The sequence below is a fragment of the Pipistrellus hanaki genome (genome assembly GCF_964339955.1).
Source record: "Pipistrellus hanaki genome assembly, chromosome: 2".
NCBI classification, from domain to species: domain Eukaryota; kingdom Metazoa; phylum Chordata; class Mammalia; order Chiroptera; family Vespertilionidae; genus Pipistrellus; species Pipistrellus hanaki.
The window spans coordinates 120,148,419-120,163,793 of NC_140504.1; the positions used below are offsets into that span (position 1 = coordinate 120,148,419).

The window sequence follows — 15,375 nt, forward strand, 5'->3', positions numbered from 1 at the left end:
AGTTAATATAATAATTGGGTAGCTTAATGAACATCTGGTTTCTGTGGGGTCTCATCTGGGATTTTAGAGTAAACTGTATCCAGAGGCTGCCAGTGGCAATTCATGAGAGAATCGTAAAGTTCTTCACTTTTCACCATAAATTCTTTGTTTAATTCCTCAATATTCAAATGAAGATTGGGATCTGTGGAAGCCAATAATGCATATGAAATTAAAAAAAAAAAAAGTTTGAGAAGACATATATCAGAAATAGTTTACAGTTTTTAAAAAACATCAACAGAAAATATTAAAGGCAATTAATGTTAACATTTTAAAAATGTGTGTTTTCCCTTCAATAAGGCTTAAAAATAGAAATTGAAGCCAAAAAAGGAGTAGGCAACCAGACTCAATGAGCATCTGGATGGTGAATGGAAATGAGGAAATGGACAGAATCAGGAGAGGTTTTGGAGATAAGTAGGCAACATTTGGAGGTGGAGCCAATTTGGGGTAAAGGAGAAAGTGGGGGTGGAGGTTGACACCTGAGTTTCTGGCAGGAGCACTTGGGTGGATGTGGTGCCAAACAGTGAGCCAAAACCAAGTGCCAGCCGGGACTTTGAAAAAACAACCATGCCGCTTTACCTTAGTTAACAGACTGGTATGTGAATAAATTATATATATGTAACAGCTAATTTAGAAAAAGAGAGGAGCCTGACCTTCCTTCTCTGAAACCTGAAACCCTGTGATGAGATGTGGCGTTATCATGAAAACATCAGACCTATAATAGATGTTCAGTTCAAGTTGCCAGGTTTCCAAGATCACTGACTTTTTAAATATAGTCCATTTTTTTCCCCTCGTATTGAATGTAACTGAAGAAGCCTTTTCTGTTTTCCTTTATAACTTTTGCAAACCTTAGTTCGTTTAGGGCCATATGTGCTTCCTAATATTCACATGTGTTCATGCTATTCACTCAAATTTATTTTCTAGAGTCCCAGTGCAGGTGCCTATCGAAGTCTGGGAGCCCTCAGGTAATGTCTGACTGAAGGCGTAGGCCCAGCCTTCAGCCGAACATCCTTAGCACTGCCATAGAGGCGGGAGAGGCTCCAGCCACTGCTGCTGTGCTCACCAGCTGTGAGCCCAGCTTCTGGCTGAGCAGCACTCACCTTGTGGGAGCCCACTGGCCATCAGGAGGCAGCTCCTGGGTTGAGTGTCTGCCCCCTGGTGGTCAGTGTGCATCATAGTGACCAGTAGTTCCACCATTCGGTCGATTTGCATATTAGCCTTTTATTACATAGGATATGCCTGTTACAGTTTGTGCCTCCCCACCCCCCAAATTCACATGTTGAAGCTCTAACTTCCAATTTGATGCTGTTTGGAGATGGGGTCTTTGGGAGATAATTTGGATGTGATGAGATCATAAAGATAAAACCCTAGATCCATGGGCTTAGTGCCTTAAGAAAAGGACAGCAGAGTTCTAGAGCTCTCTTCCTACCACATGAGGATATGAGAAGGCGGCCATCTGCAACCAGGAAGAGAGTCCTCACCAGAAACTGAATCAGCGGCACCTAATCTTGGACTTTTCACTGTCCAGAACCACACACACACACACAAAAAATAATAAATTTGCTGTTAAAGCTGCCCAGTCTGCAATATTTTGTTATAGCAGCCTGATTTTTTTATTTATTAGTTTAGAACCAAGATCATCCAATAGCCCCTGCCCATCTTATAAGTTTCTTGAGCTACTTCTTATTTTTCTGCACTGGAGTCTGACTGTGTTGTCAGATTCTTGCTTGCTGGAGGTTAATTCCAGCATGTCACAAATTCAGGAAGTTTCATCAAAAGGTTGATGGAACCTTGGGGCTTCAGCAGGGCTGAAGATACATATTATTGTCTCCTGGAAGAGCTGAAAGCATTTCCCCAAACCTGAAAATCTACATGTTATTACCTGCTGCTGGCCAAACAGCTGAACAGCTGTAGGCATTCCCCCAAACCTGAAGATACATATGATTGCCTGCTGAGGGCAGTTCCCCAACCTGACCATGTGTACTGTACACCAAACTACCTTTGGATATGAATATCTGCTTTGCTATAGGCCAAAATGTGGGAATAAAAATCCCTGGGTCCGGAGACAGAGAGAACTTGGTAGCCAAGTCTCCTCTGGCTCCCCCACATAATCCAAATTTATATTTCTAGTTTTTATTTTATTTTATTAATTTACCGGAAGTCCCTTCTCCAGATTCCTGAACCCTTTTAGATGCTCAGAAAGACCCCAGCACTTGTTCTTTAGAATTTTTATCCCTTGGAACCATCTTTCCTTTGAGAGCTTCTAGTCATAAAATTAGATATTTCTATTTTTCCCTGAATATTCTGAAGTTTTTTGTTGTTGTTTTTCCCCCCTAAAGTCATGTCCTAAGTCCTTTACCAGATTTGGTAAAATCACAAAGGCAGTGGATTGTAGGGATGAGGTGAGGGTAGGGGAAGAGACCAGATGGACATGTGATAGACATTTGATAAGGAAACAGGCAAAAGTGTTCTCTGCATTTTGTTTCTATTCCTCTTTCCAATAACTTAAAATAACTTTTAAAAAAAGCCAAATGTTTTCCTTTTTTCCTCGAATAAGACACATTCAGAAACAGGGTTCTTCTCTGGGCAGATATACTTTGCTCTTTTCAAAATAGATCAAGAACTACATGAAAAAAGCACCTGACTTTACAGAGGGGCCTGCTGGGTCCTCCAGGAACCAGTAACCCTAAGGGGAGCCAGGAAGCCAAGGTCACAGCAAGTGTCTCATGCTTTTCTCCTTAAAAATCTAAATCAAAGCATAATTAACCCTAAAGTCTAAACTTATGGAGGAAACAAGATCTTAAAATCAACTTATCATCCTATTTTCTTGGAAATGCCTCCATTTCCCAGTCCTTCAGAAAGGCCCAGAGAGGAGGCTTCACTACAGCTGTTCCCACAGAGGCAATTTCCAAAAAGTAGATGAATTGTTAAAGAAAATGGCTTAGACAGCCTACGCTGGCATTTTCCAGTAGGGCCTTTCAGTTTCTAGCCATTCTTAGTTTTGTTTTAAGTACTGCAACACAAGGTTTGTGTTACCTTCTAGTAGGTTTTCATCTTGGTTTCCCGCCAGAGCTGTGGTTTCCTACAATGAAAATCAGTATTTTAAGAAAAAAATAATTTCATTTAAAGGTTTACTATTACACAGGCTTTCTTAGAAAAATCTAGCTCTCACAAACAATATCTAAAACACTAAACTCTCTTCAAGTTAAATTTATTTTTGAACTTTGATGAGAAGAATCTTTAAATGACATATTACAATTATAAAATGAGTGAACTATATCAACAGATGAAAACCCACAAAAAAGGAGCAAGCCCAACCAAGGCCTATTGCCTCTCTGAAGCTTTTGAGAACTGGCATCCTAGGGCCTGCAATAAACATCCAACACCAGGAATGTTGGTGCCCAGACGCCATAGTCCCTGCACTAGAAGCCCAACTCTCTGCCTGGAGCTCAGCCCTTCTTTCCAGATGACAATCTGCAGTCTCCACATGTACATCCTCACCATGGCCTTCTAATCACACCACCAACTCCATGGCTCAGCCGAGGACAGGGAAGTGGGTGCTTAAGGAAATGCAGAGGGTACAGAAAAACAAACCAATCAACCATCCCCTTACATACCGAGAGAAGGAAATTCCAGAAGTATTTCCCAAATAAATCTTGGCTGGTTAACCCAGACACTTTGCTCTACTGGGGCATAAGTTCCTATGACTCCTCTGAATAGGCACCTGTTGGAAACCTGTTTTTGTTAAAGATGCACAGCTGTTCCAAGCAATCAGCCCATCCAGGAAGGCGGAGTTAGCTGGAGGCACTAATGACTTTAATTAAGCCTCCCCTGCTAATAAGGACACATTGCATTGAAAGCTGAAGATCCACTGTCTCTTCTCTCCAATCTGAAAGTATGCCTCCCTTTTGCTCTGAAATAGGTCCTGATTTGCAAAATAAATTATATGGTTACCATAAGTTTAATCACACCACTGATGTATTTTTTTCCATTTAAAAATGACTAAGAAGCCAGAATCTGTGCTTAAATGAAGCTTTCTTTTTTGTGTGTGTGTGTGTGTTTTAATCCTCACCTTTTCCATTGATTTCTAGAGAAAGTGGAAGGTGGGGAGTGGGGAGAGAAACATTGGCATGAGAGAGACACATTGATTGGTTGCCTCTTGCACAATCCCCTACTAGGGCTGGGGAACATGCAACCAAGGTATGTGCCCTTGACCCTTCGGTCTGTGGGCCAGCATTCTAACCATTGAGCAAACTGGCCAGAACGATGAGACCTTTTAATACAATGTCCAAGTAACCTCACATTTCCTCCTTTTCAATGTGTACTCTGGTAAATGTGGATCCTAAATTAGGAGGGTTGTAGGGAGCAGGAGCTATCTGGGGACAGAGCATTACAGAATGAGATTCATGTGGAGAGTGTATGCTGCTGGTTGTCCTTAAAGAAGGGCACATCTATAAGTGGTTTTCCTCTGTTAGAGGTAGTTTGGGCAAGTTGTGCTGATAGACACCCAAAGACCTGAGAATCATTTGGAAGACATCCAGTTCCTGTAAACTTAAACAGGACACAATGCCAAAATGGAGGGGCTAAACCCTTAATTTGGGGAGACAAGGGCTAGGGCTTCGGATGTGGGCGGAAACCTATGACAGGGGGGAAGTGGGCAATAAACCTATGACATCTCATAGAGGGCACCTCATTAGGAAAGACTCAAGTGAAGATGTGTGAGTGAAAGACTCACTGGAGAGCTCTATGGTCTTGAGTTTTGCTGACCAAAACTCCCATCAACTTTCCTAACTGGGAACTCCCACCCAGAGAGCAGGCAGGTGGCACAAGTATGGTAACCACAGCCATTAAAGAGAATGTATATATAATTCTTGAAGAAAAAACTGCATGTTATAATAAAAATTTGACTAGAGAATGAAACATGAAAAAAATCAAAATGGCCGAAACCGGTTTGGGTCAGTGGATAGAGCATCAGCCTGCAAAATGAAGGGTCCCAGGTTCGATTCCTGTTAAGGGCATGTACCTTGGTTGCGGGCCCATTCCCAGTAGGGGGTGTGCAAGAGGCAGCTGATCGATGTTTCTCTCTCATCTGTTTCTAACTCTCTATCCCTCTCTCTTTCTCTCTGTAAAATAAATAAATAAATAAATAAATAAATAAATAAAATATATATTTTTAAAAAATCAAAATGTGTCAACACAAATGGGGAGAAGAAAGAAGAAAAGGGATGGCAAGGAGAGAAAAAAAGTGTTAATTTCTTATTTATTCATGAGTGGAGAGAAAGAAATAGTTTCATTTCTGGAGTTGGTAATATACTCAAACTGATACTTCTCTATTTAAAGATTTAAAGGTAGCCACTAGAAGTTGGATAGACGATCTATCTCTCAAAAAGAAAGAAAGAGAGAGAGAGAGAGAAAGAGAGAGAGAGAGAAAGAAAGAGAGAGAGAGAGAGAGAGAGAGAGAGAGAGAGAGAGAAAAGTGTACTAAAACCTCAGGCAATGCAACAAAAATTTAAAATATATATATATATATATATATATATATATATATATATATATATATATATATATATATATATATATATATATAAAATACTAGAGGCCAGTTGCACCACGTTTGGTACTGGGGGGAGAAGGGAGGGGAAGGGGGCCCTCCTGGCCCGCGCCTTCTTATAGTCTGGGACCCCTCGTGGGATGTCCGCCTGCTGGCTGTCAGACATCGCCCAGGGGTCCTTAGCGCTGTCACAGAGGCAGGAGAAGGAGAGGCTCCCACCACCACTGCTGTGCTCAACAGCCATGAGCCCGGCTCAGGGCTTCTGGCTGAGCAGCACTCCCCCTGTAGGAGCACACTGACCACCAGGGGCAGCTCCTGAGCCAAGCGTCTGCCCCCTGGTGGTCAGTGCGCATTACAGCAACCGGTAGAACAGCTGTTGGGTCGATTTGCATATTATCCTTTTATTATATAGGAGAATGAAGCATCTGCTAAAAGGGTACAACCCAGGTTGGGTTTAAAATAAAAAAAATAGTGAGAAGTCTAACAAGATATTTTCTCTAAGAGGCTCACCTAAAACAGACTTGCAAAACTGAAAATGAAAATTTGGGCAAAAAAAATTACCAAGCGAATACAAGTTTTAAAAACAGGGCTTAGCTGTTCAATTTAACTCTAGTGTTAAGGCCAAGGCCATCGCACAAAGTAAGGAAATAAACTGGGGAGAAAAACCTGTGACACTTTGACTGCAAAGGGCTAATTTCCCTAATATGTAAATACCTTACACCAGTGTTTCCCAACCTTCTCTTATGATGAGAATCACCTGGTGGAGTTGTTAAAACACAGATTCCTGAATCCCAACTAAGAAGTGCTAAACTAGAATTTTTGGGAACATATAGGTAAAATTGTATACTTAACTAGTGCTCTAAGACAGATGTTATATACAGAGCACTAAGTTAGGTATGCAATTTTACCTATATGTTCCCAAAAATTCTAGTTTAGCACTTCTTAGTTGGGATTCAGGAATCTGTGTTTTAACAACTCCACCAGGTGATTCTCATCATGAGAGAAGGTTGGGAAACACTGCCTTACACAGTCAAGAAAAAGGGGCACAACACAACAGAAGGTAGGCAAAAAAGTCAACTAAGTCAGAAACAGATACCAATAAACACCTGAAAAAATATTTGCCCTCAATTAATAGGCAAAAGCCTTCCTCACTTGTCCAATTGGCTACTCACATAGAAAAACAAACAATAACAAAAAACAGAAGCAAGCACACCTACAAACAATAATGGAAAGCGCAAGCTCAGGCAGCATTCTGGTAAGCTGCTGTTTAAAATTTCAACTGATATATCCTTTAATCCAGACCTTCCGCTTCCAGAATTTTTTCTTAGCCAAAGAATAACAACACTCCAATGCCTGAAGATAAACAAGTATGATAAAAGGAAGCTTGTTAAGGCACTGAGAAATGTTAGTCAATAGGGGTGAGCTAACCTCACAGCACATTCTAATGGGCAGCTTTAAAGAAAGCTCTCCAGATGCAATCTATAAGCAGAAGCAAGCAAGAAACAAACAATCATATACCACACGGTCCATCCCTGCCCAAGGTGCTCCCAACTCCCCCAACAGAAACAAAGCCCCATCACACTGAGTCAGCAAGAGGCCCGGGGGAAAGTCTAGAGGACGAGATCAGCTTCAACAGCGTGTTCTTGGAAGTGGGGAGGGGAAGAGGAAGTGGGAGTGGGGGGAGGCTTTCAGATACAGGTTACTTGAGTTACTTGATTAATCAAAGGTATCTTTTTAAAAGTGTGTTAATGTTTACTGCTGTATCAAAACAATACAAAAAACAAACAAACAAAACCCTACCTCCTGTCCCACTTTAAGTGTTTAAGAGTAAAATCTATTGGAAGATAATAATCTAAAATTTAGTAACAATAAATTAGGAGCAAGACTCCATCAGCCTATTATTTTGTTTTTGGAAGAGAGAGAGGACTTACATCGTTTGCAAGTCAAAATTTCTGGAGTCACCAGTTGTTGCTCTCTGGTATTAAAATAGGAAGCAAAAGCCACCACTGTAGGAAAGTGAGTGGCAGGATGTGGAGGTGTGAAGGCAGGAAAAGATGTTTCACACACAGGATACGTTTAGAGAGTGATACCTCGGGTGTAAAGGGAGTTCCAGCCGGGTGTCCAGAGGTCCCACACGCAGAAAGGGGGTGCTCATTTCCATCCACTGCAGGACCACAGCCGTAGCCAGAAAGCAGACAACAGCTGTGCTGCTGCTCATGCCCGTTGCCAAAGGGGTCCCTCTGGTGGAACTGGAACTTGGGGTTCACTCTAATAGTGGAGGGGAGACAACAAAAATTGCATCACCAACCAAGGCAGAGTTGTCCAAAACCACAGAGCTTTCTCCTTTCTCAAAAGTTACAAGTATGACTTCTGCTTTCGCTGTTTAAGAACACCAATTTCAAAGCAATCGTTTGTAAATTGCCCCCCCCAAATATGTACAAAATAGAACCTTCATTTTCACTCAGAAACACCTCACCTTTGCCAGTACCAGTAATAATTATTTTGTTGAGCTCTGTCAAAACCTGCAAAACTCTTCTGTCCAGCCATTTATCCAGAAACTTGATAAGGAGACAAAGAATCCAGAATTTTTACTTCTGAGTCAAAAAATTCTAGCTCCTGAGCTAAAACCTCTCAACCAGACAAACAGCTCTCACAACTGCCTTAATCCCTGCTAGGCAATTAACTGCTTGATTTTCAAGGCAACAGGGTTAAAGTCACCTGAGGGCACTGCAGCACCTCTTCAGGGGCTTCGAGCCCCAGCCCGCTCCCAGCTGTCAGGCTGGGGGCGTTGCCCAGGGCAACAGAGATGGCTGTGTGTTGAGCAATTGCGCTGGACACTCCAGTCTCCAACCCGCGTCCTATGTAAGAGTCCCTTTTAGTAATTAAAACTTTTAAGACAAGTACAATTTGATGTTCTCGTCTCAGTTATCTGCAAATAGAACCAGCCCCTAGTGGGCATTTTTCCTGCAGGTTGAAATCATCCCAACCAGCTGGTGGGAAGCACTGGCACATCACACACGCACGCACGCTCACGTACACGCACACGCACACACACACGCGCGCGTGCACAGGCGCACACACACACACACACACACACACACCCTATATTAATTCCAGTGCAGAAAAAAAAGTTCAAGTGCAGGGAAATCTGTGGTTCAGTGTATTTTTTTAAAGCATAATAAAGCTCCCCAAATTTTAATGCCCATTTGCACTACCTGGGCATGTTGTTTAAACTGTAGATATAGAGAGGAGCTTCAGATTCTGCCCTTTCAAGCCAGCCCCGTGTACTTTAAGTAGCAAGGCTACACAAAGTGTCAACATTTAGGAAGATAACTTGTGAGTCTAAGAAGGAACAGTTAGGCCCTAGTGGGTGTGGCTCACTTGGTTGAGCATTGTCCTGGGCATGGAAAGGCTGCTGGTTTGATTCCAGGTCAGGGCACATACATGGGTTGCAGGGTTGATACACAGATCGGGGCAAATTATATGGTTTTCTCTCTTCCCCCCCCCCCCCCCCCCCCGGCTTCTCTCTCTAAACATGTTCTCTGATGCCCTCAGGTGAGGATTAAAAACAAAACACTATGCTCTCAATAAACATTAACTATAATTACTATTTAAAAAAGGAACTGAGTTTGTCAATTTCCCTGAAGCTTTTTAATAACTAACAAGCTTATTAATTAATATTCCACTATTAATGAACTATTCCACTATTCAAGTGCTTGATGTATTCTATATTTATCTGTTTATAGGTACTTGTAATGAGAAAAATAATAATCATGATTAAATTAAATCTTTCACCCATTGTTTACTGAGCCCCTACAAGGCAGGTAGGTGGTTGGGACTGGTGATATAGTGGAACTTAGACTCTAGTGCAGTGGTCGGCAAACTGTGGTTCGAGAGCCACATGCGGCTCTTTGGCCCCTTGAGTTTTTAGCAAAGGTCAGCTTAAGAGTACCCTAATTAAGTAAATAACAATGTACCTACCTATATAGTTTAAGTATAAAAAATTTGGCTCTCAAAAGAAATTTCAATCGTTGTACTGTTGATATTTGGCTCTGTTGACTAATGAGTTTGCCGACCACTGTTCTAGTGGATTTCCCATGTCTTCAAGGGAGAGGTCGTTGACTAGCTGCTGTGGCACACATTGCTAAGTGACACTCAATATTGATTCCCTTCATTTTCTCCCTTAATAACAGAACCCTGACTTACCCTGGAGCAGCAACAGGCCTCCCTAAAAGACTACATTTCCTGGCTTTCCCCCTGCAGGGAGAGGTGGCCGGTGACCAGAGGCTGGCTAATACGATGTAAGTAAGAACTATTGTAAGAGATTGAGGAAAGCTGTGTAGACAAAGGGAGCTTGCTTAGCTGGAAGGCCTCCTGGTCCTCCACCCTTTCCCCAAACCCAACGCTGAGATTACAGATCTGATGGCTGGAGTCAAAATAGCTGTGCACCTATCTCGGCCTATGGGATGATATCGAAGAATCAGTCATGCAAATATAGGATTGGAAATAAAGAACAGGTTTGGGTCCAATGACTATGGACTGACTCGCTATACCAGCACTAGATTGGCCTACCTCCAGATTTCTTTTGAGAAATAAATGTCTTGTTTAAGCCACTATTGTTTTAAGTTATATGAAGTTGAACACAATTCTTAATCACTACAACAGCCTAGACATCAAATAAAACATCAGCAAGGGATTTTATTTTTGTAAAAACTTTATACCGGATTTTTGGGCCTCTATTTTGGAACTTTTTTTCTTTCTTTTTTTTTTTTTTTTTTTGTAAAAAGAAAATCAGAATTTTGGCTATGAGGGTAGCTGTGAAGGAGTTAGGGAGTTGAACATTGATGATAAGGTAGTAAGGAGGCTAAGGATGGGAGAGGCCAATGTAGCAGGTTAAAAGCACCTGGGAATACAGCAGGAGTGACACACAGAGCACCTTGAGCAAGCTCCAGAGATGAAGATAGACATCCAAAGGTTTTGTTGAGGACAGTGACAAGGAAGAGTTACTTTTCTGGACCTACTTCAGCATTTATGACCTTAGACTCCATTAATGTATTATAATGTCAATTAAGCCCTAATCTTTTCTTAAAATATATATTTTATTGATTTCAGAGAGAAAGGGAGGGAGAGGGAGAGAGAGAGAAACATCAAGCCCACAACCAGGGCATGTGCCCTGACCAGGAATCAAATAGTGATCTCCTGGTTCTTAGGTCGAAACTCAACCACTGAGCCACACAGACCAGGCCACAAATATTGTTTTACTTTTTAGGCCATGAGTTTGACATGCTTGTTCTAAAAGCCTCAAGAGCAAACTTCTCATATTTCACTTGGATTAGTCCCATGAAGCAGGCGAAGCAAATTTACATCGTGGTAGACTATTGGCCAGTGTCCAGGTGAAACAGCCCACTCTCTCAGCTTCTCCTGGCTTTATGTGCAAAACCCAAAGTCTTCTGGGAATACAAGTACATGTGACCGCTGTAGTCCTAAAATTTAACAGACTTGCTACCTATTACACTGAGAAAGGAGGATAATTGGGCAGGAATATTAGACACATGATATTTCTAACAGGGCTGATTTTTCTCCACTGTCTCCTTTTAGCCCAGTATATCCACTTTGTCACTACCCCTGGCACCCCCAAAAAAGAAAAGCTGGCTGTTTTTTCTCTAGCAAAACAAAGCAAGGTACTCAATAAATATCTATTGAAAGAATGAATAAGTAGAAGCATTGCTTAAATGTGAAAAGTTTTCAATTTAATTTAAAAGCAAAACTAAAAATCCCATTTTAGTGTTAATTAACTCTGAATAGTTGGTTGTTTCTTAGCAACTGTAGTTTTTCAAGAATAGGATTAAATGGCTTCTTACATCCTGTGTTTGGAAAAGAGAACAGGAGGTTTTGCAAGAAGTGTGTTCCTTTGAATCCAATTAAACTGGTCTATAATTTCGTAGTTTTTCTTTAGACCCGGGGTAGGGAATATCTGGCCGGTTATATAAGGCCCAGGAAATCATTTGGTCTAGCCCTGCCAAGGCATTAGGGGTGAGTTAATGAGATATTTGACCAAATATAACTGGTCAATTTTTAAGTTGATAACTTTGTATGGCCCTCAAATGATGTTATAAATTTCCAAATGGCCCTTGGCAAAAAAAAAAAAAAAAAAAAAAAAAAAAAAAAAAGTTCCTCACCCCTTGCTTTAGACCAGTGTTTCCCAAACTTCTCTCATGATGAGAATCACCTGGTGGAGTTGTTAAACCACAGATTCCTGAATCCCAAGTAAGAAGTGCTAAACTAGAATTTTTGAGAACATATAGGTAAAATTGCATACCTAACTTAGTGCTCTGTATATAACATCTGTCTTAGAGCACTAGTTAAGTATACAATTTTACCTATATGTTCCCAAAAATTCTAGTTTAGCACTTCTTAGTTGGGATTCAGGAATCTGTGTTTTAACAACTCCACCAGGTGATTCTCATCATGAGAGAAGTTTGGGAAACACTGCTTTAGACAGTGAAAAACTACTGTTCTTCTGTTTAGAGAAGGCCCAAGCCCCAAGACACAGAAAAGACGGCAGCAGCTCTAGGTCTACTGTTACTTAGCTGTGTGCTTTGAAGAGTTCTTTTTCTGGACCTATTTCAGCACTTATGACCTTAGACTCCATTAATGTATTATAACCTCAATTAGGCCCTAATCTTTTTTAAAATGTAACAAAATTTTATCAATGCTCTCCTCCAAAAATGTACATACACGATTTTGCATATAATTTCAGGAATTCAAAACCTCCAAACCAATCTCTATGAACTCCCTAGTATTAACATCTGAACTAGATGCTAAGATCATCTCTAATTGGTTCCACTAATTTCTAACAATAAAAAAGAAAAGAAAAAGTAAACCACTTTGAGTTATGTTTAGTTGCTTACACTACAGTTTTCATTCTAGAACCAACTATATTCTAAAGGATGGAAGCAAAATACTTTTTCAAGTTATAAGGTTCTTCTCTAAAATGTGTCAGAAAAACAGAGAACCCAGAAATTGGCCCAAGCCATTTTGCTCAATTAATATTTGATTAAGGAGGCAAGAGCATAAAATGGATTAAAAACAAACAAACAAAGAAACAAACAAAAACCCTGTGGTATATTTACACAATGAAATACTATGCAGCTATAAAAAAGAATCTCTTACCCTTTGAGAAAGCATGGAAAGACCAAGAGAGTATTATACTAAGTGAAATAAATCAGAGAAAGACAAGTACCATGTGATCTCACTCAAATATGGCAGCTAATGAACAAAATAAACTAACAAAATAGATACAGAGACATGGAATCATGCAACAGAGTGAGGATCTTCAAGGGAGAGGGGGGAAGGGTGAGGGAAGAGATCAACTAAAGAACTTATATGCATACTAGAGGCCCAGTGCACAAAATTTGTGCATGGGGGTGTGCGTCCCTCAACCCAACCTGCACCCTCTCCAATCTGGGACCCCTCAAAGGATGTTTGACTGCTGGGCCTAAATAGGACATCCTCTCACAATACTGGACTGCTGGCTCCCAACTGCTTGCCTGCCTGCCTGATTGTCCCTACCTGCTTCTGCCCGCCACATGATTACCCCCTAACCACTCCCCTGCCAACCTGATCAACGCCTAACTGCTCTCCTGCTGGCCTGATCGTCCCCAACTGCCATCCGCTGACAGCCCAGTCACCCCCAAATGCCCTTCCCTGCATATTCCCTCTTTATTATTATTTTTAAAAAATATATTTTATTGATTTTTTACAGAGAGGAAGAGAAAGGGATAGAGAGTTAGAAACATCAATGAGAGAGAAACATCGATCAGCTGCCTCTTGCACACCCCCCACTGGGGATATGCCGCAACTAAGGTACATGCCCTTGACCGGAATCGAACCTGGGACCTTTCAGTCCGCAGACAGACGCTCTATCCACTGAGCCAAACCAGTTTCAGCTATTCCCTCTTTATTAGATAGGGTTTTTTCCTTTAACATATCGGACAGCCCTAACTGGTTTGGCTCAGTGAATGGAGCAATGGCTTGCAGACTCAAGGGTCCCAGGTTTGATTCCAGTCAAGGTCATGTACCTTGGTTGGGGCACATACCCAGTGAGGACTGTGCAGAAGGCAGTGATCAATGTTTCTCTCTCATAGATATTTCTAGTTCTTTATCCCTTTCCCTTCCTCTTTGTAAAACATCAATAAAATATATATAAAAAAAGAAACATTAAGATTCCTTCATATCTGCCTGGCTGGTGTGACTCAGTGGCTGAGACCCCAGGCTGGGGACACGGGCCCAAACTGCCGCTTGGGGCTGGAGCATTACCAAGTGGCTTCAGGTGGGGCGGGAATGTTCCCAGCCGCGTGGCGCCTGCACCCACAGGCTCCGAGTGACCAGGGGGCATTCTGGGTCCCCTGCTGCTCAGGACCTAAACGCGGGCCTACAGGCTAGGAGCAGCCTGGGTCCAGAGGATGTTCCTGTTGCCTGGGAAACCCAAGCTTCCCGCCTGCTCTCTGTGGCCGTAGCCATCTTGGTTGGTTTTTTTTGCATACTCGCTCTGATTGGTTGGTGGGCGTGGCTGGTGGGTGTGGTTTGTGAGTGTAGCAGTGATGGTTAATTTGCATATCGCTCTTTTATTATGTAGGATTAGTGGCCTGGTGTAGAAATTCATGCATGTGGGAGTGTCCCTCAGCCCGCCTGCACTCTCTCCAATCTTGGACCTCTCGAAGGATGTCCTACTGCCAGTTTACAGGGATCGGGCTTAAACCGGCAGTTGGACATCCCTCTCCCAATCTGGGACTGCTGGCTCCTTACCGCTCACCTGCCTACCTGCCTGATTGCCCCTAACCACTCTGCCTGCTGGCCTGCTTGCCCCCAAATGCTCCCTGCCACCCCTCCCCTGCCAGCCTGCTCACCCCCAACTGTCTTCCCCCCCCCCCCCCCCGCCCTGATCACCCCCAACTGTTCCCCACTGACAGACTGCTTACCCCCAACTGGCCCCCCTGCTGGCCTGCTCACTCCCAACTGCCCCCTCCCACCGGCCTGATCACCCACAACTGCCATCCCCTCTTGGCTCCTAACCACCTCTACCTCAGCCCTGCCACCATGAGATAGTAAGGGAGATAGAAACATAAATGATAAGAAACATTAATTGGCTGCATCCTGCACGCCCCCTATTGGGGATCGAGCCCACAACATGGGCATGGGTCCTTGACCAGAATCAAACCAGAGACCCTCCAGTCGGCAGGCTGAAGCACTCTATCCACTGAGCCCAACCAGCCAGGGCAATGAGTACTAATTCTTAAACAGCAGTTGAGATGTCCCTGGGGTACTGAGGCAGGGTACCAGGGGCATTCCAGAAGCAACAGGGAATACAAAGCACAAAATTTTCAAACAGTTTTATTCAAACTTTTCTTTTCTTTTTGGATGAGAGAATACTACTTTCACATTAAAATAAACAGATGTGTCATGGAGTAAAATGCAAAAAAGACAGATTTTTTAAGATAAAATGAAACTTCAAAGTAATGTCCTACTTACTCATTCTTTCCCTTTTTAAATTTTTACCTATTGATTTTTTAAAGAGAGGAAGGGAGAAACATTAATTTGTTGTTCCACTTATGCATTCTTTGGTTGATTCTTCTATGTGCCCTAACTGGGGATCGAACCACAGCCTTGCCTACAGGTAGGACGCTGTAACCAACTGAGCTATCTGGCCAGGACCCTGCTTATTCCTTCTTAGTCCCATGCCCAGGGGACACCCATTTAAGTAATTTACACTCCTCTGCCCTTAATAG

General features: G+C 42.3%; 1 protein-coding gene across 1 annotated transcript in view; it reads right to left on the reverse strand.

The window, feature by feature from the left end:
* Nucleotides 1-15,375, reverse strand: part of LOC311615593 (uncharacterized protein C6orf52) — a gene marked incomplete at its 5' end in the record, with an annotated part of 17,031 nt that continues 1,656 nt past the window's right edge. The window contains 3 exons of the mRNA XM_084870923.1: nucleotides 1-181; nucleotides 3,073-3,118; nucleotides 7,678-7,855. Coding sequence (XP_084727049.1) covers nucleotides 24-181; nucleotides 3,073-3,118; nucleotides 7,678-7,855 — 382 coding nt within the window. The 3' untranslated portion in view covers nucleotides 1-23. The remainder of the gene's footprint in view (nucleotides 182-3,072; nucleotides 3,119-7,677; nucleotides 7,856-15,375) is intronic.